At 34.6% G+C, this 26030-nt stretch overlaps 1 protein-coding gene across 1 annotated transcript in view; it reads left to right on the top strand.

Moving 5' to 3' along the window:
• Positions 1–26030, top strand: part of LOC138320189 (cell adhesion molecule DSCAML1-like) — a 103816-nt gene that overhangs the window by 7135 nt on the left and 70651 nt on the right. The window contains exons 2-5 of the mRNA XM_069263233.1: positions 19363–19726; positions 21604–21894; positions 22675–22995; positions 23724–23918. Of these exons, the coding sequence (XP_069119334.1) occupies positions 19672–19726; positions 21604–21894; positions 22675–22995; positions 23724–23918 (862 nt within the window). The 5' untranslated portion in view covers positions 19363–19671. The remainder of the gene's footprint in view (positions 1–19362; positions 19727–21603; positions 21895–22674; positions 22996–23723; positions 23919–26030) is intronic.

The following is a 26030-nucleotide window of genomic DNA, read 5'->3' as shown; positions in this document are numbered from 1 at the left end:
GTATATCAATTGAGCATGTTAACGTGGAGAATATGATCTGTTTCATTATATTTAGTACCATTTACTTCTAATGATAACTATATGGCCATAAATAGGGATTGGATTTCATATTTACTGGACGATCAAACTTTGTGCTGGACTGTAATGTACCATTCTGGTGAAGTAGAAATTTTTTTTATTGGGTAACACAAGGTTTTGAGTGTCAGATTTTTGGCCAATATTATAAAGGATACAACAGTACATCTTTCCTTGAAGTGATATATTTTAGGTGTAATAGAATTTGAAAAATAAAATAAAAGGTAAATTTTCAAAAAATCCTGTTTTTTGGTATAATATAGACGGTGTCAGGTGGTAAGCTGTTGAGAGTTGAGATAAGTTTTATCCTAATGTACATTAAGATGCATGACATGCAACCCAATACTCTGGCTGTGAAATTTTAAATGTGTTGGGTTATATTTCAAACTTCTATCACCCCATAAAAACGAAGACTATAGATATGTAAATATATGTGCTCTGAATTATACAGAATGCATATAATCATCGTTTTAAAATGGAATTGAAGATAATCATCTTAAGAGATGTAGAACGTAAAATTTCTAGGTCGATATGTTTCAGCTTGTATTAGAGGGACAGCCAAGTGGTTAAGATGTCAACATGATTACCTCAAACCCTTGACCTCTAGAACTGGGTCATTAGTCTGGAATCCCAAGTGGAGCGCAGTTGCCAGGAACTGGCCGCTGGTTGGTGGTTTTTCTCTGCATGCTTTGGATTTTCACCATCTAAACCTAGCTGGCACTTCCGTAAATGACCTTGGCTGTAAATAGGAATTGTGAATTTAGACTTATCAATTGAGTTTTAAAAAATGGTAAGAACTGCAAAAAGTCTTCTATCAATAATTTTCTTTTGTGGGATGAAACAGACAACATGTTATCCTGTAAAATTCCTCTTCCAACATTTATTTTGATAACACTGGGTGGAAATTTATTCCTGAGACACACTCCTTTGCTGACAGCTGCAGCTTGCTTAGACATCTAAATACGATCGAGACAATGAAAAAAAACACAATTAAGAAAAAGTGTTATTCTAAAGAGAAAATGATTACAGTACTAAATCAAAATTAGATTTGTCGTCCAATTGATCTAGAGAAATGGAAGAAAATTTTTTACCTCAGTCAGTGATCATTGAAGAGTTCCACAAAAGCGCAGTGAAAATTTACCTTTTTGTTTAACCACCAAAAACTTGCGTAACTCATATTGAAACGAGAGAAAAAAATATGACACCATAAAAATGTCTCCCATATTTGACCCTAGATTACTTATTTTCGCATATCCATTCATTCAGTAGGTTTTGAAACTGATCGGGTTTCATGAGGAATGATTATGGTTTTATTGGCTGTTAAACCTCAAAACTGCACCCAGTATGCATATGTAGAGTACAAGATTTGGTGAGACATAAACCGTATCATATTTTGCCACTAAACACATGGAGTCCAATTTTACTCTGTGATATATCTTAAAATCTCAAAATGAACTTGGGCAATTTAAAAAGGATATTTCAAATTTTGGTATAAAATTATAGATCAAAGTGATTGTACATCTTTAGGGTACATGAATTTTTTCTTCAATCTTACTTTCTCTCGCTCTCTCTTTTCATTTCGCCTGTACGTAGGGAAATGGAATTTAGAGAAGCCATCAAGTGAAAGCAAGTCTTTATACTAATGATTTGTTTTTCTCTAAAATATGGATACCTTAGTGATTTAAATAATTTATATAATAAATTGAAGGATTTTATACCTGTTGATAAAAGTACATCAGAGCATTCATGAAAATAAAGGCCTTTCATAAATTTTTGTTTGAAAGTACTTAGATTTATTTAATTTGGCATCTTTGAAATAAAATATCAGACTGGCAGCAGAGGTAAGAGGTATCATCATAGCCGTATACAGGGTTTTGTAGAGTAAATAACAGAAATGTTTGAAAAAGCTACTTAATAAAAATGATCATTCAAAAGGTAATTGGATGTAATGTGAAAGTGTATATATCATGCGGGTAAATAAGCTTTCGTCTACATGACGGGATTCCCCTAGTGAATTCATCACCAGGGGAGGTTCACGTGAATTTTACATCTGTTACGGTTCATAGATTGGATCCATTTCACCGCTCACAAAGGCGTCATTGTCCACTCTTTATACGGAGCGAGTTCAAAATACCTTTCAATGTTTACACTGGAAGCAGAATGTTTGACCTACGTGGAGATCATGTAGCTTCTAAATAACATATTGGATTCATTCCTGAAAACATATACTGCATTATTTTTCTAACAATGAGAATATTTACTGAAATATGATAGCCAAATCTTCTTGATTCATACACCAGTCACGACCCTTCCTCTCTGGACCCTGATTACCACGATCTATATCATATGCTATAGAAAATGGAGATAAATTTCATAAAGAAATGTATAGTTTATTTCTACAGGCTGTCACGGGTATATTTTCATGTGAAATGACTTAAACAAGAGGCTGAAAGTATTTTTTTTGCAATTTTACAAGTGTGCATGTCCGAAACAACTGTGGAGTTTTGGTAGGTGACATCTGTTTGTAGATTAGATATAATGTCCAATTCTGAAAATAAAAGTATGATTCAGAATCCTGTGACAGTCAGTGATTGAAGGAAAGCTATCAATTTAATAGAAATTAACTGTCGTGACATTATATGGTACGAAACGTGACTTCCATGCTATGGACTATATACGGACCGGTATAGGAAACTTTAGAATACTTTTGCCCATTTTAATACAACTTTCAAACAAAGACTAATTCTTTATTGTTAAAGAGATTACATCTGTCTTATATGTTTGTTCAATGTTACATTCATCAAAAATCATTTATGCATATATGCTGTATAAATGGTTTATGAATTCAGTGGGGGATGGGAGAAAAATGACATACTGTTAAAGTCCCGTAGTATAAGATTTTGAGGAGGAATTCATTTTGAACAACATTTACTTTATCGTTTGTGAAAATCTTCTCCCTTATATCCAAGTATCATCATGGATGAGAGGGATTTTTTAAGATGAAGGCAAGAGACTTGGAGTTTATTTAGTTACACATTACTGCCTAGCTAGCAGGTGATGAGATTAATCTGATGTTAAAAGTTGAAAAATATTGATATGCAGAGCATTACATATGATACAAGGTCATCATATAAAAAGGTAGGAATTTGGTTAATGAACAATTTTTTAAACTAAAGAAGGAACTTATTGGCAGACAGGGTCTGCAACATGGATAGATATGTATGTTAGGCAGATCAGTTTAGATAGGCTTTTGGTGAAAGGGCTCAGTCCTAACATAACAACTGTAACTCTAATGTTAAATTCAAGCTAAACTAGTGATAAAAACTTCCATTTTTGAAGTAAAGTTCCATTATAGGTTTAAACCCAGCTGGAGGAAACATATATAACTGTGAAATCGGTGATGCTGCAGTTTAAACCTCTCCACTCAGAAACATTTTGATTGTTATTAGATTATTCTGTGGCTTTATATGAGAATTTTATCAAAGATCTATCATTAACCAGTCTTGTGTTTACAGTCAAATTTAATGTTCAAGCCGTCATAATAGATTTTAGTATCACAAAAAGATAACGTTTTTCATTAAATTGACTGTGATTAATAATTCCCAGCTCGTAAACTATCATTATGTCTACACTTTCCTTCGCTTTCCTTCGTAGTCCATTGTACACGCTTTGTGTATATGGAAAAAGTTTTGATATCCAATGATCCTTATAAAATACACAGACTTGTCAGCGAGTCCTAAATGATGGCCACATCTGAGATATATAAGGTAAATGCTCTTAACTGTTTCGGTGTTGGACCTGATTTAAATAACACTAGGAAATAGGTTTTATTTATCTCACTCTGGCTACAAGCTGGAGCTCCGCAGGTGAAATTACAAACCAATTGAGTAACATGACACCTTATCATTATAAAACCGCCATCATGAAAATTTTAAACGACCTTCATTTTCCACTTTGAGGTTGAGATTCTCGTCCTTTCTTTGACCGAAGTTGCCATATCAAAGACGAAAAAGAATATGATGTTTTAGGTGACATTCCAGGTTGACGTTCCTCGGCAACTCCCACAAATATTTTGAAATTTTTATGTGAATATTGAATTTTCGCAAATTCTAATTTTATTCATTGCAAACGTACAGTGTATTAGACACTAGGAAGGGTCATAATACTTCAAACGCTTTTCTATTTCCTTGACAACAGGGAAAATCAAAAGCACAAAAATCATATCTACTGGAACCCAACCAGTAGTCATGACTGAACAGCAGTGATTGATTGTGTGCATATTCTACTGTGCGTCCAGATTTCCGAATGTCTGGAGCTGTTGACGAATACTTCATGATGGTGTTGTTCTGTTTATGTGGAAATAATGTGTTTCATGAGGTGCAAACAATTAATTTTTTCCCAAATCACAACTAAGACTACTGTTCCTTCACTACTACTAGTAGGATTTCTTGAAACAAACTTAAATTGTTCACGGAACGAAAAATAATATTTAGATATGTTATTCTGTTTGATCTCCTAAAAAGAATTTTGAAAACCGCATCAAAATTGGCTTCTTTAGTACCGAGATAGAGCCCTCCGAAGTGCTCGATTTTTACCTGTATATTGACTGCTAATCAGGGAATCGGCCGCTCACACTGATTTGGTGGGGAATAACCGGATGTGACGTCACGAGGACAACGGCAGTGAGGTGTTTGGTAGTGGGGTTATAGAACAAAGGGGGACATGTATTCCTGAAATGGGGTTAGGAGAATTTTACAAATATATATACAGTATACAGTTATGAATTAATTATATATATAATAGGAAATATTACAACTGAAATTTATATAAATATTATATAAATACATATGTAGATTAGCGGAAACATGTATACGTTATTTATGTTTCTGGTACATTAACTAGAGATCTTATCTCTGTTTTAACAACTTTCTAAATTATCAAACCTCGGGAATATTCCATTTTCATAATGTGATCTAAAAAGAGACGATTTAGAAAAATGATGGTTATATAATTATTCATTTGAATATGTTTCTGTATAAATAAAAATTCTCTCTAGGCCTATGGATTTTGGCAACAGAAATATATATGTATATATGTTTCTGATTTCAAGAACCAACATAACGAAAAGAAAATGTTTTAAATGTATTTCATAGTTCAATACACGTAAATATCATAGACATAAATTGAGAGGGGATTAAAACAAGAGCTGTTGGAGAACAGCAAAGCTCGCCTATTCAGAAGAAGTTGATGTTCAAGTATTTACTGTTTAAACATGGAAATATGACAAATTAACAGACTCAAAAAAAACCTAAAGGGTCCCAAATTGGTTGTATTATCACGTTCAGCATCCATACACATTAGGAAAATAAAATCATAAACATTTATGATGACTTAAGCTTAAACAATAGACAAAATAGAAACTTGCTCAAAAACTTTAACGTGAAATGGGACGCCAACGCTGACGCCGACGCCGACGCCGGGATGACAACATTAGCTCCCCCTATTCTTCGAATAGGCGAGCTAAAAAATGGATATCCGAAATCTAGCAACTATCAGAAATATCAAAATTCTGACATTGAGCATTATATTTGCATTGTTCTTTCTCGACATGCCATTTGTAAATAATTTTGTAGTTTTTGTTATAAAAATACATTTACGTGTAACCAGAACATATATACAAGACAAATGTATAATGAGTCTTTCTGAAATATATACTGTACATCTAGTAATTGATACACTTGTTATATGTTATGTTGGAACGGTATATTTTACTGTAAACTAGGGATTTTTAAGTGTAAACAAATTTACATGATACAACTATCAAATGATGGTCCATCGCTAACTTACCTGTGATCTTACTTTTGACACCTGACGCGAGCTAATCAACAAAGCGTGACAGGTCACTAAACACTTTTCTTACGTAATCTGGTTAGCCCCTCATTAGTCTCGGTTGACCGCGCAGTTTAGTTACTGCAGTATACAGGTATAGAGATTAACGCAGCACGACATTGGCTATACGGAATGACAATTCTGTTTTTGTTCTGTACTTTATATCTGCTACTTGGATTAGACTTGTTACATAGACATCTTCAGTCTCATTGTTTTCGTCTGACCCATGCATGATTTATTTTTCAATTAAAGACACTAATGAATGAACTTGAGCGAAATATCAGCAAGTCGTCGAGTGTACTGTATTATATGTAAGCTGAATGTATTTTGTCAAAAAACAAATAGATCGATTTCAGATAGAACGCAATTAGTAGATACATTTACATATATGCAAAAAAATTCTGTTTGGAATCATAACTTAATCGTATGGGCAGGTTTTATAAAAAAAAGTCAGAAATTTGTTAAGCGGGTTTGACCAGTAGACATTCAAAGACCCGAGTCGGGCTTTCAATAACATAATCAAGAATCCTTGATACAATATTCACATATATGTGGTTCCAACCACCGCAGATATACAACGTACGTGGATTATTATGTACATTTTATTGTGTATAATTATGCAGTAATTGCGTAGAGGTGTTTATTTATTTAAGACGGGTACATCAATATACATGTATCCATGGTATAAATCCCTGTTTTCAAGCGTTTTTCAAACTCATGTCTATGATGAAGGATAATATCAAATAGGTATCGGACATGAACACAGGTATTTGTGTCTTCAAAATTGATATTTACAAACAGATTGTTTATATTAGATGGCAGACACCAAAAATCGCCGCGAGTAGAATAGGTCCCGTTGTCCTCGTGACGTCACAGGTCAGGGGTCCCGAATCGGCGTCAATGGCTTGGGGCTTCAGGTGTGTTCTAGAGAATAGTCGCATTATCTCTAATACCGTAATGGCTAGGAAACTTGTACTTTCTCCATTCGAAATTTTATCCAAAGACGCATTTATCAAGCCTTATATACCAAACCATTCCGTGTACACTTTAAGTCAATAACTGACTTAAGTCAACACATTTTACATAAGTTACATAAATGAGAAAAACTTAAGTTCTGACTTAAGTCTGCACTTTTGTTTCGAGAAATTGGAGAGATACAACTTAGTAGATTTTCTAGATGTTTATTGGAAAATTTCACATTAAAGATCATTGAAATGTCTCGGGGGAAATTAATCACAGTAAAATGTCAGCCCAAGGTCACATTTTAATCTCATATCACCTTCAGATTTTATTGAAGTTTCAACATTCCTGTGATAATTAATTATTTGGGGGGGGGGGGATCATTTGTTCATTTGTATGTAAGATTTGGTTTAAGTAGAATTATTGTAGAGCCATATTATCTGTCTGTTGTTAGATTGGGACAACATTGTCACTACACCAGCAAGGGCTTTATTTCGGTCCTAAATCTCCTGGCTGTCAGAACCCGTCGGGAATAAAATTACAACCTGGGTTATTTACATTTAAATTATGTGCAAATTTAAAATTTCCTTATTTGAAATGCAGGACAAATTATATAACACAAGCTGTCAGCTAGACCTATCTAACAACTCAAAGTGCTTCTGCAAAAATGAAATGTGCTTCTACAAGAATGAATAATCCACTTTATGTCCATACACGATCTACTAGCTTTCCTGGCCTGTCATCAGTGTAAGGTGCAGTATAATGACACGTTCTCGGTTCAAGTTACACTGGAATCCTGAATGTGAAATAAGGTAACGTCCATATTATTGTCTTCACATAATTTTAGATTCAAGTGATGACAATGTCAGTCCAAGATCACATTTTAATCTCATATCACCTTCAGTTTTATTGAAGTTTCAACATTCCTGTGATAATTAGCACTATACTTACTGTCCAGCTAGGTTCTCATACACTTCCTTAGGAGATCAACATAACCAATATCTTTACACAATATTCATTGCTGTTTTTTTAAAGCTCATGGGAACCACTCAAAAAAGTTCTTGTGTGAATTTACATACAGAATGTGTTGATTTCTTCTTTAATGTTGTTTCAAAATAAAGAGAGAAAGAACTTTCTTGATTGATTCTTATTGAAATTATGGATAATATTGAGTAAACATTTTTCGGTCCAAAAGAGGAAAACAGAGGTTTCATTTCTGTCTGCCATTTGATTAAAGACAAACTCCAATCTTTGTTATATAAATAACACTAAGGTTGATGAGACTGATGTAAAGTTATTTATAAACAGTATTCTGTGTGTCGGCTGTCGGAGACTGATGTAAAGTTATTTATAAACAGTATTCTGTGTGTCGGCTGTCGGAGACTGATGTTAAGTTATTTATAAACAGTATTCTGTGTGTCGGCTGTTGGAGACTGATGTAAAGTTATTTATAAACAGTTTTCTGTGTGTCGGCTGTCGGAGACTGATGTAAAGTTATTTATAAACAGTATTCTGTGTGTCGGCTGTCGGAGACTGATGTAAAGTTATTTATAAACAGTATTCTGTGTGTCGGCTGTCGGAGACTGATGTAAAGTTATTTATAAACAGTATTCTGTGTGTCGGCTGTCGGAGACTGATGTAAAGTTATTTATAAACAGTATTCTGTGTGTGTCGGCTGTCGGAGACTGATGTAAAGTTATTTATAAACAGTATTCTGTGTGTCGGCTGTCGGAGACTGATGTAAAGTTATTTATAAACAGTATTCTGTGTGTCGGCTGTCGGAGACTGATGTAAAGTTATTTATAGACAGTATTCTGTGTGTCGGCTGTCGGAGACTGATGTAAAGTTATTTATAGACAGTATTCTGTGTGTCGGCTGTCGGAGACTGATGTAAAGTTATTTATAGACAGTATTCTGTGTGTCGGCTGTCGGAGACTGATGTAAAGTTATTTATAGACAATTTTCTGTGTGTCGGCTGTCGGAGACTGATGTAAAGTTATATATAGACAGTATTCTGTGCGTCGGCTGTCGGAGATTGATGTAAAGTTATTTATCAACAGTATTCTGTGTGTCGGCTGTCGGAGACTGATGTAAAGTTATTTATAAACAGTATTCTGTGCGTCGGCTGTCGGACACTGATGAAAAGTTATTTATATATATACAATATTCTGTGTGTCGACTGTAAATCCTAAACAATATCTGCTGTGTGGTAAATGTCTGGTTGATTGACCTCAGTTGATTGACCTGGGTATAGACTATATCGACTGATTATCCGGTGATCTTGTAGTAATCTAGATTTTTGTCTCATGAACATGTATAGATGTTTCAAAAAGAACTTATATTGTTATATTATAAGTTTTTCACAAGGAGTTGGTGATATAAGGAGCACCTTAACACATGAGCCTTAAATGCTAAACTGTTTTCTGTAGATGCTATATGGTCTGTGTGTGTGGTTTAGGTGGATATTGGTCCTTACAATGCTGTAAGATCAGACCAGAGGCCTAAGATCACAGACCATATGACAGTTTTATATGTTTGTAACTGTTAGCTGTGACAATCTCACCATACACTCCTCAGTAGATGTTCATATAGGCCAACCAACATTGACAACATCCAACAAATAACAGATCAAACTGGTGTGATGGCTTTGCTAATTGAGAGAAAATTTCTTCTCACCTTATAATTGTTCACTTTACAGATAATCAGCATTTGCAATATTAATCGATGATAATAATAGTCTTGCATAAAAGTTCCTGGGGGTATTGGAAGGGTCCGACCAGGACTCAGACTAGGAACATCTAGCTCTAACAGTTCTGAGAGAGAAGTTCCATAAAAAAATTTGCTGGGTTCTTTATCAGAATCTTAACCTGAAGTCCTTTACAAATACAAAGTGCTATAATTGAAAATCTTTCTAAAAGCCCAACGTAAGTATCTACTTAGAGTATTTCTCTGACAATAGGCTCTATATGTTTTTGTATAGACAAGGATTTGTATTTAGGTATTTGTTGATATTTACACTCCACTCTAACCAAGTGTTAAACCCTACAAAAACACCAACATTGTCCATCCACATGGTTGTATATGGCTGGATTGAAATCTCTTTTCCTCAGTAATTGTCCAATCTATTGAAAACTTTGTTTGTAATCTCTTTAAATGTGGGATAATGCTTTCTGAAACGTGTTTAAGAATAGGTACACTCACCTAGGCCTAGATGTAAAATAAATATTTGTTCAGTCAGTCAGGCATATATTGACCAATTGGACTGACCACTGATGTCCAGTTAGGAAACATCTGGGTGTTGAGGATGATCAGAAAGATACACAGATGTACCTGACAGAACACTGACTATATTAAAGTTGGTGATACCTGGCAATAGGCGGAGTGATGTAGGCGGTAAACCCATTACTTACTACCAGGTGTCATTCTGTCAGATCCTAGGTAGGATGAGAGGGCAGCAGTTGGCCAATGGTGTCATACCATGACCATTCCACTTCTTGGCTACAAGTTCAATGAAGACACAAGTTCAAAAGTTGGGCAAGGTGAAGAATTTTCTACCCAAAACTTGGCTTTTTATTTTAAATAACAACACAAATATTTAGCAGCTGGTATAACCGAGAGCATTTAGATCACTGCTGCCACTGGTAGGACTTAACCCCAGACCTCTGGCTTATAACTCAAATTCTGTTGCTCTATAGTCATCTAAAATTCAGTTTATGATTTTATCGTTACACTTTTTTTATCAATGTTAAGTTTCACCTGGAAACTCTTAATTGAAGCTCTTCTGAATAAAAGGTATATATGGTTAGAAAATTACAAGAAGTCTCAAAAGCATTAAATTCTACCTTGTTTGTACATCTAAAACTGAACTTCACACCTGGATTTACATAAAGAACTATTACAGGTATGAGTATGGAGGTTTTCCTTTCACTAGGCGAGAGGATGACGTAAGTTTATAGCAATCTTGTGTGATATTGACCAGTATGTGGTTCTAACTCTATGACAATGTTTGTCCAATGTTAGACTGTTCTATGTAAAATCGTTTTTATTGACCATTGTGTAGGAATAGCTGTTTCAGCATTGTCGGTGTGAAACACAGTGTCCAGTCTAAGTGACCATTGTAAATTACGAGTGGTATGAAGATGTCCAGCTGTGCCTTGACAGTTTGTTGAAGAACATTTGAGATCCCTTGCTGTGTTTTCACTGCCTTTATTTCTTATAAGGGTTTGGATGGTGCGAGTTTATTACATAAGGCTGATATTATGTGACATTAAAAGTTCTGTAATTTTGTCACATATTGTGGTGTTATAAGCTTTTTGTGACAAATCCTTCTTGAACATTGCTGTCATTATTATTTCATTTCTTCATACAAGATTTCTGCCACAACAAAATCAAGATGATACGAGACTTCCTGTTGAGGACATGTCCAGTTTGACAAAAGTATAGTTTGACATAAGTCTAATGTCAGGTTTAGTCAATATTTTTTGTTTTACTTCTGACTGACTGTGAAGTCCAATGCTTCCTACCATTGACGCCTGTCTGTTTTCACCATCGGTCAGACGTGACCAATGGGTCATGTCAGACTTGACCAATATGTGCTTTATGCAGATTGTCGTTGTGTGTATAGTGCTACGTTATTAGGGACATCAGAAGTCCTAATCTACTTCCTGTATAAGGAGCTGTCTGTTTCTACTGTTAGTCAGAGGTTTAGGGATGTAATACTTGGCAGTGTCTACACCTATTGTAGATCGACAGTGTGAAAAGAGATAAAGATCTCTGTACAATTAGTGTGACCACCGTCCACTGCCTAGGGACACTCAATCCCTATACACCTGGATTACTGGCTTGACCATCTAGTCCCTTTGTGTGGCCCGATTAATGGCCAGATTTACCTGCCAATCGGCAGATATCTACAGAAACTCGTTAAAGGTAAACAGTGTTAGGTCGTAATACCAATATTGTCTGGTATCTATCTAAGAATATTCTTAACCATTTTAACTCAAATTCAGTCACCCAAAACACTCGTGAAATTGAGAAATTTAAACATGGACATTTTAATCCTCAGGATATCTATACAAAAAGTAAACTTTAAGATCTTTTTATGTATTGACGTTAGCAAGAATCTGTGTCTTTTGATTGGATGCCCAATGATACTGTAGATGATGAACTTTAACCTCTCTGCGATGATCCACAACCCTAGGTCCTTACTCACGTTCAATGAACCGTGAAAAGGGACGATTGAGAGGTCTTAATCAATCTGTCAGAATTTGTCATCTAGGAGTCATCGATGGTTGAACCGTTAGTTTTATTACTTGTCCGTAGTCTTTGCCTCTAGCACCTGGTGTTGTGCATGCAGACAAAAAAGTGGCAGTCTAGATCATTGGTGGAAAGGCACCAAACCAGCAATGTGACAACACACAAAAAAGGTGTTCAGGCGAATAATCATCTGTGATTTGTTAGAAAGGATTTTACTGAAAAACTGAAGACAATTAATCTTATAGCTGCTGATCATGATGTATGTCAAATATTACTGTTTTGTTTAAAGATTTGACCTTAAACGTAAACGAAAGGTAAAGGAGTGTTGATGTGAATGGATTTATTTAGTTCTGGCTGAAGGATTTTATCTGCCTGTAGAAAGGTGAGCTGTGTACTGTCAGGGATATAGATCAGGGGGAAAATGGATCAGATTGAGAATGATGGTGCTCAGCAGGGTAAAAAATTTAATATCTTTGCTGTCTAGCAAATATATGATGTTGCCATTTTAGACTTGCATTGTCCTTCAACGTTTATATAAATGGTATCTTTGGTTGTATCAAATTTAAAATTTAATTGATCTACCCGACCGACTTTACCCCCGACCCTAATTTTTTTTCCACTTTCCTATGAAAAAAAATCAAAAGTCACGATTTCGATCTCAGACTTCCGTTTCTGGCCATTACTTTAGAGTGAAAGACACTAACTCTAAACAGACATATTTTTTTGTTTTGGTCTTATTCAATTTTCTTAAACCTGGGGCCTTAACTTTCTCACAAAAAAAGTGTCAAGTGAAGAATAGATTTGCTGTAGATTTATAAATAACAATTGATGGCTACAAAAACATTTGAGGCAAAAAAAGAAATTATAATCATTTTGGCAATTAATGTGTTTTGCTACAATTAAAAACCATGCAAAATATTTAAGAACTTAAAATTTATGAAACATGATAGCCAAGAGACAATGGTAGAATAAATATTCTTATGTACATCATCATGCATGGCCAATAGTTTGTAGTATTTTACAGTTAATAATTTATTGTAAGAGAGTTTTTATTTCACTGATAAACTACATGTAGTCAGCCTATATTATATCATGATATTATGATTTTTATGTCAAGTTTTACTTGGCACGTCCAGGTAAATGGTATAGTCATGCCGAGGGGTCTCATTGAGCTGTTTTATGATCCCACAGAGATAATTAACGCTCGTTATCTGGTGCTTTTGTCATATTTCATTACAAAAATGGTAATTGAAAAAATCATCTCGTCCTATAGGTTTAAATAAAAGTTAAATGCTTGAATACTTTTTTGCTGTCGCATGCGGAGTCAAACTTTGTATAGAATTCTATAGGCAGATTCCATAAACCCTTTTGTTATCTTAATCACCGTTATTTCCAAAATCAATTAATTATTGTCTTCTTTTTATGTTGTACTTTTCCTGCACTAGTAGTTTTTTTTTTCCATGTAGATCAGTAATTGCACAATTTTGTAAAGATCATGCAATTTAAATCACTCGGCTCTTAATCTCATTCCTGTGTGTGAAATAATGTCCACAGTCTATATACTTCCCTTTAAGTCATAACAAATGATAAATCTAGTACAGGTTAGTAAATGATTATTTCCAAATGAATATTGATATAATAGTCATCTCAACCAGGAAGTGTGGTATAATTAGGTCAGGTCAAAGGTCTGACCCTTGAGGGGTCATTTTATCAATAGATTTCATCATTATGTTTCCCCTAAAAGCCCCCTTTATATGATATGATGAAAATCTGCCTGAAATTTTGTTTTTGTGTATATATGCTAATGGACAATCTTAGACCAATTGTGATATTGATATTACTGCTTCATGATCATCTCCCCATAGAAGGCCTCACCTCATTCTGATTTATGACAATTTCCCCTTGTGAGGCCCCATGATATTATGAGCAATTAGTGCATCTGAACAGGTGATGTATGTACCTGACACCTACCTAAAACATGACCACATATTTCTACTCTATATCAGAAATTTTTCCTGCATTTTTTACCAATCACAGATCACTGAACTGTGACAAAATATATCGCTCTCAACCCCAAATACATGTGACCTTGGAAAAAATTCAGAGGTCAATGTAAGGGCAGTTACTGTCATCGAGAGCAAGAACTGAAATAGAAACATACAAAAACAATCAGTATTACATACAAATACAGTCAGTATTTTTATATATACATACAAAGACAGTCAGTATTACATACAAATACTGTCAGTATTACATACAAATACAGTCAGTATTACATACAAATACAATCAGTATTACATACAATTACAGTCAGTATTTTTATATATACATACAAATACAGTCAGTATAACATACAAATACTGTCAGTATTACATACAAATACAGTCAGTATTACATACAAATACAATCAGTATTACATACAATTACAGTCAGTATTTTTATATATACATACAAATACAGTCAGTATAACATACAAATACTGTCGGTATTACATACAAATACAATTAGTATTACATACAATTACAGTCAGTATTACATACAATTACAGTCAGTATTTTTATATATACATACAAATACAGTCAGTATTACATACAAATACAATCAGTATTACATACAAATACTGTCAGTATTACATACAATTACAATCAGTATTACATACAAAGACAGTCAGTATTACATACAAATACTGTCAGTATTACATACAAATACAGTCAGTATTACATACAAATACAATCAGTATTACATACAATTACAGTCAGTATTTTTATATATACATACAAATACAGTCAGTATAACATACAAATACTGTCAGTATTACATACAATTACAGTCAGTATTTTTATATATACATACAAATACAGTCAGTATAACATACAAATACAGTCAGTATTACATACAAATACAGTCAGTATAGCATTATGATCATACATTTACTGGAGTTATGATAAATGTTTAGCAATATTATCATTTCCTAAAAACAAGTTAAACAGATCACTTAGACAAATTTTGATTATTGTCACATGGATATTGAAAAAGAAAGTGTGCTCATACATTTCCTAACTGATTTTAGTTAGACTATATATACATATAATATATCCCTCCAAAAAAAGAACATTTATCAAAATGTAATTATGGTTTGCTCTTTAAATTTAAAGAAATTGAATGTCATGAAAATTTGATTAAAGATATCTTATTCATAGACAGTTGATTTTGCTCTCTAGAATTAATTGATAGATCATTTTGATTTGAAAGGACTTTGAAAACGGTATTTATTGAGTAATTCTTTTGAATGACAGCAATTAAAATAATTACCTCAATAGTCAATTTATCAGTATCATCTTTCTAGTTACTTAATTAAGGAAGATTTCATTTTTTGTTTTTATGATACACTCTACAAACTTGCTATCTAGAAATGACCATGAGACATTGATATCTTGTACTGACTTTATAGTTCATGTTGTTAATTTTACACGGAGATGATTGAAATTTAACTGCAAAGGTTATGATCTGTTTTAAAGTAATTAATCTGGGTAGAAAGTGTATTCCCTAAAACTCCTGTCAAGGAAGTAAATTTGTATTTCAATTTAACATATCATATAGACCTCAGCGTTGCTGCAGTATAGAGCTTATCTCATTGACTGAACCTTACTGTTATCTTTTATTTGATTGGACCATGTCATGTTACCAGTAGAAGTCTGATCGCGTAGCTGGTTGAGAGATGTTTGGTCATCGATTGATGAAAAATTACACATGTAAGTAATATACATAACACATGTAAGTAATACATGGCACATATGTAAGTAATACATGGCACATATGTAAGTAATATACATTACACATGTAAGTAATATACATATGGGTGTTGTGTGTGTCATTCATATCATGACTAAATTTTGTTAAAGTATTCACATTATCTCATCAAAATTGTCACAGTATATATGATCATTGCGAGAAATTTCAGCTTGTTGAGATTGAACCATTGGAATATTTAATTCATTATCTCTAGATAAGAAAAAATATAACATAGGCTTTTTCAATGACTTATGAAGTAAAATAGGATAAATTATTTAGTGATCAAAACAAATGTATGACGTTTATATTACATGTGTTGTTGATGTCATGATCAAGCTTTTAAATTTCCTTTTATTCTCTGCTGCATACTGTACATGTTGATTCATATTGCAAATTGATAACAACAATATTTTTATTGCTTAAAAAATGACATCATTGTTTGAATATAAAATTGTTAAGTTCATGGCCGATTATTTAGAACATTATCTTTCTGCTTGATATTCACGCAGCCTTAACAAATACACATTAGGTCCTAATACCTGCCACTGGGTGGGCCGGCTTACCTGTCAATAAGACCATGTTGTTGTGGTTTGCATCATCTGTTACTATATATGGTAACTGTGATCTCCAGCATCTGTACCTCATCGTTATATAGATATGTATTGTTCTCAATGTACCTGTGTACAGGTACACAACACATACATGGATAAAGAAATTAATGCCAAGTATCAGGCCAGGGTAGAAGCAAGAAAATAACATGAGAACCATATATTGCTAACTCACTCATATAATTGTCATGAATCATCTACCTTCGATTAACTTAAAAAAACAATAAAAAAAAAAAAAAACAGGACATGCATATGAATATCATCTTTCTGAAAACTAGATCCGAAATATGTAAATGAAAGAGATTGTCAGGGTGTATATATAATGCACCGGCCCTCAATACACAAGAACAATATAATATCCTTGATAGAGAGAACTATTAGAGAACTATTAGTATCAGGAAATGACTATCTCACGACTATACTGAAATCTGAGTTATATATGTACATAATTTATAAAACTTACAATCAGAATAAAACTGGAGGACATTAACTAGATTGTTACACTCAGACATGGAGCCAGAATGTTGTAAGTGCCTCTATGATACCAAACACAATATTTGTCACTCAGAAATAAAACTATGTACATGTATAATTTGCTACCAATAATTGACAAATTTCTGTATAAAATTTAAAAAGCTTAGTGAATTTATATAATACCATTGTGTGAGTTAAATGCTTTTAATGCTATATCACTAGTTGAAATAAGTTAAGTTATAAATTAATTAAAAGTTCTTATTAAAAATTAATTTAGGATTGTTGCTATTTAGTAGCATCCCTTTCACTTACAACACAGTCTGTACCTTTGGGGATTATGGTCTCTAATCAGGCTTAAATATAATTGATGTACATTATTTATGTAATATCAAAGAGAAGAAACAATATATTGATTTGTTTGCATGGTTGAGTATTCCATTTAACAGCTGTTGTTTTGATTCACAGATGATATTGATCTTGTATATCTGTCTAACAGTAGTTATACCCAGTTAGATTTGATAATGATATCAAAATATATTTTGGTATGATAGTTTTACTTATAGAGACTTTAAGTGTAGATAATTGTAAAATTATTTAATACAGTCCTGATGGAATCCAGATCTATAGGATGAGGATTGATACCATTGTGTCTTCAACAGGCACTTGTTCCTGATCCAAATGTATGTATTGCCAGTACTGTACACGATTCTCTGAATAATTGTGATTGACAACATTGTGACTCACATGTGAATCCACTTCATGCTTTTTTGCTACTTTAAAGAATATTGAAAATTCATATTTACCCTGGATAATTATGTATTAAAAATACATAAAGCAGTGACCTGTAATTTCATGCTAATTGTCTTTCTGAAACTCGGTTTATCCAATCTCCCCCTATCATTTCAGTATGATGTTTATTTTCTATTATAAAACTTATCAACTTCTATAATACTCCATTCCAGTCATTTAAACATTAAATAATGAATTTTGATTTTCTCCATTTCATCTGTTTCAATATCTAATTGAAATCAATAATTTTCTGGCCATTATCAAGTATTGGATGTTTTTATGGCATTGATTTAAATATAGCGAAAATCAAACAGAAAAATCAGGTATGTTGACTGACTGAATTCCAAATTATTAATTGAGTTTTCTCCAAGGTTCATTTACTTGTAGTTAATAAGATTGTAATTACGACAGGTAAATTAAGTTCCGACTGTGTAAGGGACTGAAGGACACACACATCAATACACACAGGTGGGCGGGGACAGTTGTGTAAATGTCCGCAAAAATTGATCTCAAAAATACACATTAACTCATCATCATCATCCTTTATTTCCTGTGAGAAGATGTAAGATATATGTTAAATGACAAAAAAAAAAAATGCAAAGAAATTAAAACACAAGACAGCATACTTACTAGGTTATCATTGCATTGAGATGTAATGGAGGAATATGAAATTACACTTTTCTTATATATGTACTGTGGCGGGATCGGACTGGGTCGATCGTCGGTAACCGGGTGGCTCAGCAGTAGAGCATTCGGCTAGTGTTCGGAGGTCTCGGGTTCAAACCCCAGTCTGGCCGCTACATTTACTCCTCTTCTGGTACAGTACAAAAAATAAATGTAAACAAATGCAATAATCTATTATAAAAGGGATATGTACAAAAATCAATATTTGAAAATTTTAAAAGATAAGAAAAAGAAGATTTTCACTATGATTATAATGAGTGCAAGGGATGTTACTAATGACATGTTTTTTTTATTGATTTTATTCAAAATAAATGAAAATCCTTTTCTTTATATAAAATTTTAAATCATTAATGTGTTGATAATGATGAATGGTGTTTGCACCTGAAATCCTTTATGGCCTGATGTAAAGTGTGTTTGGGGGTGAGTTAGTTAAAATTACTCACATGTAACAACAAACCATACACCTACAATGTTCTGTTTATAAATAAAACACATCGATAATATCACAAACCAGAAAAATCATTCAAGTATTAAATACTAAATAAACTGTCAATGTACCTGGAGTTTTTTCTATAGATTCCTTATGGCCCTTCGATCTTGAACAAGCATAGATTTTAAGCGAGGTTAAAATTCTCGGCCAATTTGTAGATTTCATTGATAAAGGTTCTTATTCATTTGAAATTTTCTTTCGCAGATATTTCTTAATTTGAAAATAGAAAAAAGTTACAAATATAATGTTGTATAGTACTGATGCAGGTTTAGTCATGTAGAGAAGAAATGATATAAATTTGTTGATTGAATTTTAAAATGATTTTTCTTTTTTTCTTTTTTTTTCCAGTTCGGACTGAGAAGCTCTGCCTACTGTTGGATTTATAACTGAGGAAGTGTTTTATATCCATTGTGGATTTAACCTGAAGTAAAACAAAGGTATTGTGATACCAGACCGGTGCTTGTGGAATAATGTGATTCAGTCGTGGAATAATGTGATTCAGTCGTGGATTTTAACCATCACTGTGGATATAAATGTAGTTATGGTGAAATTTCCCAATGAGCATACATCACATTGATAGCGTGGATTTATTACGTTGGATCAGCTGTGTTACATGAAGCCGCTTATTTCTCCACGGAATTTGTGAGAGGCAAGGAGATGTTATGTGGAGTCCACCTACTTACCCTAAGTCTTAGTCTGGTGTTAGTCCCAGGTGAGTCACTTACCCTAGTCTTAGTCTGGTGTTAGTCCCAGGTGAGTCACTTATCCTAAGTCTTAGTCTGGTGTTAGTCCCAGGTGAGTCACTTACCCTAGTCTTAGTCTGGTGTTAGTCCCAGGTGAGTCACTTATCCTAAGTCTTAGTCTGGTGTTAGTCCCAGGTGAGTCACTTATCCTAAGTCTTAATCTGGTGTTAGTCCCAGGTGAGTCACTTATCCTAAGTCTTAATCTGGTGTTAGTCCCAGGTGAGTCATTTGCCCTAAGTCTTAGTCTGGTGTTAGTCTCAGATGAGTCACTTACCCTGAGTCTTAGTCTGGTGTTAGTCCCAGGTGAGTCACTTACGCTAAGTCTTAGTCTGGTGTTAGTCCCAGGTGAGTCACTTACGCTAAGTCTTAGTCTGGTGTTAGTCCCAGGTGAGTCATTTACCCTAGTCTTAGTCTGGTGTTAGTCCCAGATGAGTCACTTACCCTTAGTCTTACTCTGGTGTTAGTCCCAGATGAGTCACTTACCCTAGTCTTAGTCTGGTGTTAGTCCCAGGTGAGTCATTTACCCTAGTCTTAGTCTGGTGTTAGTCCCAGGTGAGTCACTTATCCTAAGTCTTAATCTGGTGTTAGTCCCAGGTGAGTCATTTACCCTAGTCTTAGTCTGGTGTTAGTCCCAGGTGAGTCATTTACCCTAGTCTTACTCTGGTGTTAGTCCCAGATGAGTCACTTACCCTAGTCTTAGTCTGGTGTTAGTCCCAGGTGAGTCACTTACCCTAAGTCTTAATCTGGTGTTAGTCCCAGGTGAGTCACTTATCCTAAGTATTAGTCTGGTGTTAGTCCCAGGTGAGTCACTTATCCTAAGTCTTAGTCTGGTGTTAGTCCCAGGTGAGTCACTTACCCTAAGTCTTAGTCAGTTTCTATGTCTTAGCCTTGTACCAGTAATTGAAAATCAGTGAATGAATTGTTTTTTGTTTTCTTTCTAATTTCATAAAGAAACAATGTGTATGAATTACCAAACTGAATATGAATTTGTTTGTGCCCAACTAGAAATGTGAATAGGACAGAGAAGGGATCCCTGCCTAACACTTGACTGGTTCTATAACTGATAGGTTATCAGGAGTGTCCCACAGTTGTAAGATAGTGTCCTCTGTATATCCTGTACAGGTTGGACAATGATAATTGTCCTGTTAGCTTGTCTATAGCACACATTATATTGCTCAGAATCGAACCTATCTGTCAGAATAAATATAAATTCTCAACAACAACAAAAATACTTCAAAAACAACAAAATCTTAACAATAAGTTTTACCTCCAGTTTAATTTCTTGGACATTTTGGTTCATGCTTCAGATTATCGACCTGTGTATAATGTTTGAGATTATTATGTAAGGGTGGAAATCTTTGACTGTGCTAATGTCCTGTTATAGATGCCTCAATATCTATCAAGGGAGGGAAACTTTACTCTATAATATTTATATTCACACAACTTTATATTTCTGAATCATCTTTACATTTCTGTCACTATACCAACTATTTTATTTAGATTAAATGAATGAAATCTTTGTTTATATATATAGATTTAAAGGAAATATTGTTTAAAAAACCTGACCAAATGGTTTAATTGATGTGGAAATGGCTTAATTGATCTGATGGGATATTCTGATTACATCCTTCATGCGATACCCATGTCAACAAGTATTTATTGCCATTAAATATTTGATAAAATTTAGTTCACAATATCGTAGAATTAACAAGTTCAACAGACGTTCCTCTTTGGTTACACACACTATTTGTCTGGAACAACTCCATTCAGGCTAAATCAGGATAATATGAAAAAATAAAGAAAAACTAAATTGTAATTTTAAATTTTTTTAATTTGTTTTTAACAGGTGTGTTTTGTACATCATGGAAGACCGAGCCTACGGATGTGTCGGTCCGGGTCCACCGAGCAGTCACCATCATGTGCGAGGTCAACGATCGCGGAGAAAAACTTGTCACGTGGAATAAGCAAGGGACAATTTCTGTTAATTCACAAATTATTAATCCACAGTATCAATCACGTTACCGAATAGAGGGGGAGTTCAACCTTAAAATTTTAAATGTGACAACGGCAGATGATGGGATGTTTGTTTGTACAGTACAGAATTTTTCAAATGGAAACGCATATCTTAATGTATTAGGTAAGGCTTACTTCAATATTTCATATATAAATATTCTTTTATCATTGCATCATAACATATTTTTATATTTACCAAAATGACAAAATTTTCATGAGGGAAATTGAGTTTAACAACAACATTTTCTTTGTACCATCATGTTAGTTTAACAAGGGGAGATAATTTCAAATGGGGAAAACTTGTAATGTATTCCCTATCTTTTATTAATTAATTTTGGAAGATAGACTTAGAAATGTGAAAGTTTGTATTCGCTGTCTCTGGACACAATCTGATAATCATCGGTCAAGGTTAAAGAGTCAAAAGTCATCTGTACATTATACTTTGTCTCAGTGGTATCATGAATATGTCAGCTTTCATTTCTAAAAAAATATCTACAGTGATGTACTACCGGTATATATATATCTTTCCATCATATTAATCTACAGATCCTGTATGATGCTGAAGATATTTTAGTAATGGAAATCATTCATGTACCACGTGATTCCTGTTAACTTTGTGTGGGACTATTGTTTCTATTGGTGATGGAATGACGTCAAAACATGATATCCCGCGCTAACATCATTTCGGAAGATTACAAATAGTTACGTTCCATCACCACTGGAGATACTAGTCCTGCACAAACGTTATTGGCTATCACATATGGTATGTGAATAAGTTCCATTTTATTTCATGAATTTTGAAATAATTTCCAAATGGTATTGAAATGACATTTGACATTTTATGATTTGAAACAAAAGGAAAACATGATACACAATAATATGATAATATGATCTGTGTTTACAGTTCCTCCAGGAGCCCCCAGTTTAGTCCTCAATGATACGCGACCCTCCCTCAGGGAAGGCGACTATGTTTCATTGACCTGTTCCTCATCCGGTGCTAATCCCACCCCAACATTTCGGTGGACAAGAAAAATTGACGGAATCACAGAGGATGTTCCGTCTAGTGCTATTTTATCTGAGAACATTCAGGCCAAAGTTCAATCTTCTAGTCAAATTGTGATAGCTCTACGGCAGAGAGACAATGGAGCAGAATATATGTGTGAAGTTTTCAACACTTTAAATGCAGATAATACTCTTTCTACTACTCATACATTTTCAGTATGGTGTAAGTATAAAAACTTTATTGTAATACACTTTCCACTACTCATACATTTTCAGTATCGTGTAAGTATAAAAAATTTATTGTTCTACTTTTGATTATGTGAGACCTGAAAAATCTACTGCAATTCTAAGTTCGCTGGATAGAGTGCTTACCCTGAATGACATTTTCCAGTTCTAAAGACCAAAATAAACTATTACTACTAACGTTATATCATCTGTTGTCTAATCCTGCTGAATAATTCCTCAGAACAAACTTTATATATGTCTCTTCACATATTTGCTTTTGGATTTTGTAAGTGAAAATCTGTATATAGGAGATCTAAGACATTAAGGGCCCATACAAATTTTTATTTTATCCACTGAACATGTGATTGAACAAACCTTCGATCACTATAGTACTTTCTGGGCCATGGTCTAAGGGAGGTAATCTTCCCAATGTTCTAAAATGTGGTAAAAGGGAAGTAACTCTTAAACTGAGATGTTAAAAAATACATAAGTTGGTAATTAAAACAACAACCAAAAAAAAGTTAAATTACCAGACTGTAATCGTATCAAAAGATTTTATATTCTTAACAAAACCACCTGATTTTAAATGTTCAATAGAACTGAAACATATAGTAGATGATGTATGATATTGTTTTACATTACAAATGTTCAATCTCAATAGAACTGAAACATATAGTAGATGATGTGCGATACTGTTTTATATTGTTTACACCAATTTGTTGACAGATGCCCCCATTGTATCATTTCCACCTGCTTACCCACCATTTAATATCCTTCTTGGATCATCATTTAACATGGAATGTCTTGTCGATGCCAATCCACCTGCGACCTCCATTGTATGGCGTAAAGGTTCTTCAGTATTACGTACAGGAGTAGGTAAGATTCTGTCATGGCTTTCTATCTATCTGGTGACGTACAGGAGTAGGTAAGATTCTGCCTTGGCTTTCTATCTATCTGGTGACGTACAGGAGTAGGTAAGATTCTGCCGTGGCTTTCTATCTATCTGGTGACGTACAGGAGTAGGTAAGATTCTGCCGTGGCTTTCTATCTATCTGGCCCCGATTTCTCGAAACAAACTTAAGTCAAAATTTGACTTAAGTCAATTTTATCAACATAAGTTACATAAGGAGAAAAACTTAAGTTTTGACTTAAGTCTGTACTTTTGTTTCGAGAAATCGGAGCCTGGTGACGTACAGGAGTAGGTAAGATTCTGCCTTGGCTTTCTATCTATCTGGTGACGTACAGGAGTAGGTAAGATTCTGCCGTGGCTTTCTATCTATCTGGTGACGTACAGGAGTAGGTAAGATTCTGTCATGGCTTTCTATCTATCTGGTGACGTACAGGAGTAGGTAAGATTCTGCCGTGGCTTTCTATCTATCTGGTGACGTACAGGAGTAGGTAAGATTCTGTCATGGCTTTCTATCTATCTGGTGACGTACAGGAGTAGGTAAGATTCTGCCGTGGCTTTCTATCTATCTGGTGACGTACAGGAGTAGGTAAGATTCTGTCATGGCTTTCTATCTATCTGGTGACGTACAGGAGTAGGTAAGATTCTGCCTTGGCTTTCTATCTATCTGGTGACGTACAGGAGTAGGTAAGATTCTGCCGTGGCTTTCTATTTATCTGGTGACACACAGGAGTAGCTAAGATTCTGCTGTGGCTTTCTATCTATCTGGTGACGTACAGGAGTAGGTAAGATTCTGCCGTGGCTTTCTATCTATCTGGTGACGTACAGGAGTAGGTAAGATTCTGCCGTGGCTTTCTATCTATCTGGTGACGTACAGGAGTAGGTAAGATTCTGCCGTGGCTTTCTATCTATCTGGTGACGTACAGGTAGGTAAGATTCTGCCGTGGCTTTCTATCTATCTGGTGACATACAGGAGTAGGTAAGATTCTGCCATGGCTTTTTATCAATCTGGTGACGTACAGGAGTAGGTAAGATTCTGCCGTGGCTTTTTATCTATCTGGTGACGTACAGGTAGGTAAGATTCTGCCGTGGCTTTCTATCTATCTGGTGACGTACAGGAGTAGCTAAGATTCTGCTGTGGCTTTCTATCTATCTGGTGACGTACAGGAGTAGGTAAGATTTTGCCGTGGCTTTCTATCTATCTGGTGACGTACAGGAGTAGGTAAGATTCTGCCATGGCTTTTTATCTATCTGGTGACGTACAGAACAAATTAGTAAATTTGATTAAGTCAATTTTATCAACATAAGTCTGCGTCATACTAGGAGAAAATTAAGATTTTGACTTGTCTCTATTGGTGAGAAATCGAGCCTGGTGACGTACAGGAGTAGGTAAGATTCTGCCGTGGCTTTCTATCTATCTGGTGACGTACAGGAGTAGGTAAGATTCTGCCGTGGCTTTTTATCTATCTGGTGACGTACAGGAGTAGGTAAGATTCTGCCGTGGCTTTCTATCTATCTGGTGACGTACAGGAGTAGGTAAGATTCTGCCGTGGCTTTTTATCTATCTGGTGACGTACAGGAGTAGGTAAGATTCTGCCGTGGCTTTCTATCTATCTGGTGACGTACAGGAGTAGGTAAGATTCTGCCGTGGCTTTTTATCTATCTGGTGACGTACAGGAGTAGGTAAGATTCTGCCGTGGCTTTTATCTATCTGGTGACGTACAGGAGTAGGTAAGATTCTGCCGTGGCTTTCTATCTATCTGGTGACGTACAGGAGTAGGTAAGATTCTGCCGTGGCTTTCTATCTATCTGGTGACGTACAGGAGTAGGTAAGATTCTGTCCTGGCTTTCTATCTATCTGGTGACGTACAGGTAGTTAAGATTCTGCCATGGTTTTCTATCTATCTGGTGATGTACAGGAGTAGCTAAGATTCTGCCGTGGCTTTCTATCTATCTGGTGACGTACAGGAGTAGGTAAGATTCTGCCGTGGCTTTCTATCTATCTGGTGACGTACAGGAGTAGGTAAGATTCTGCATGGCTTTTTATCTATCTGGTGACGTACAGGAGTAGGTAAGATTCTGCCGTGGCTTTCTATCTATCTGGTGACGTACAGGAGTAGGTAAGA

The sequence above is a fragment of the Argopecten irradians genome, chromosome 3 (assembly GCF_041381155.1).
Source record: "Argopecten irradians isolate NY chromosome 3, Ai_NY, whole genome shotgun sequence".
NCBI classification, from domain to species: Eukaryota; Metazoa; Mollusca; class Bivalvia; order Pectinida; family Pectinidae; genus Argopecten; species Argopecten irradians.
The sequence above is the reverse complement of the archived record's forward strand: the minus strand, read 5'-3'. Positions and strand labels throughout refer to the sequence as shown.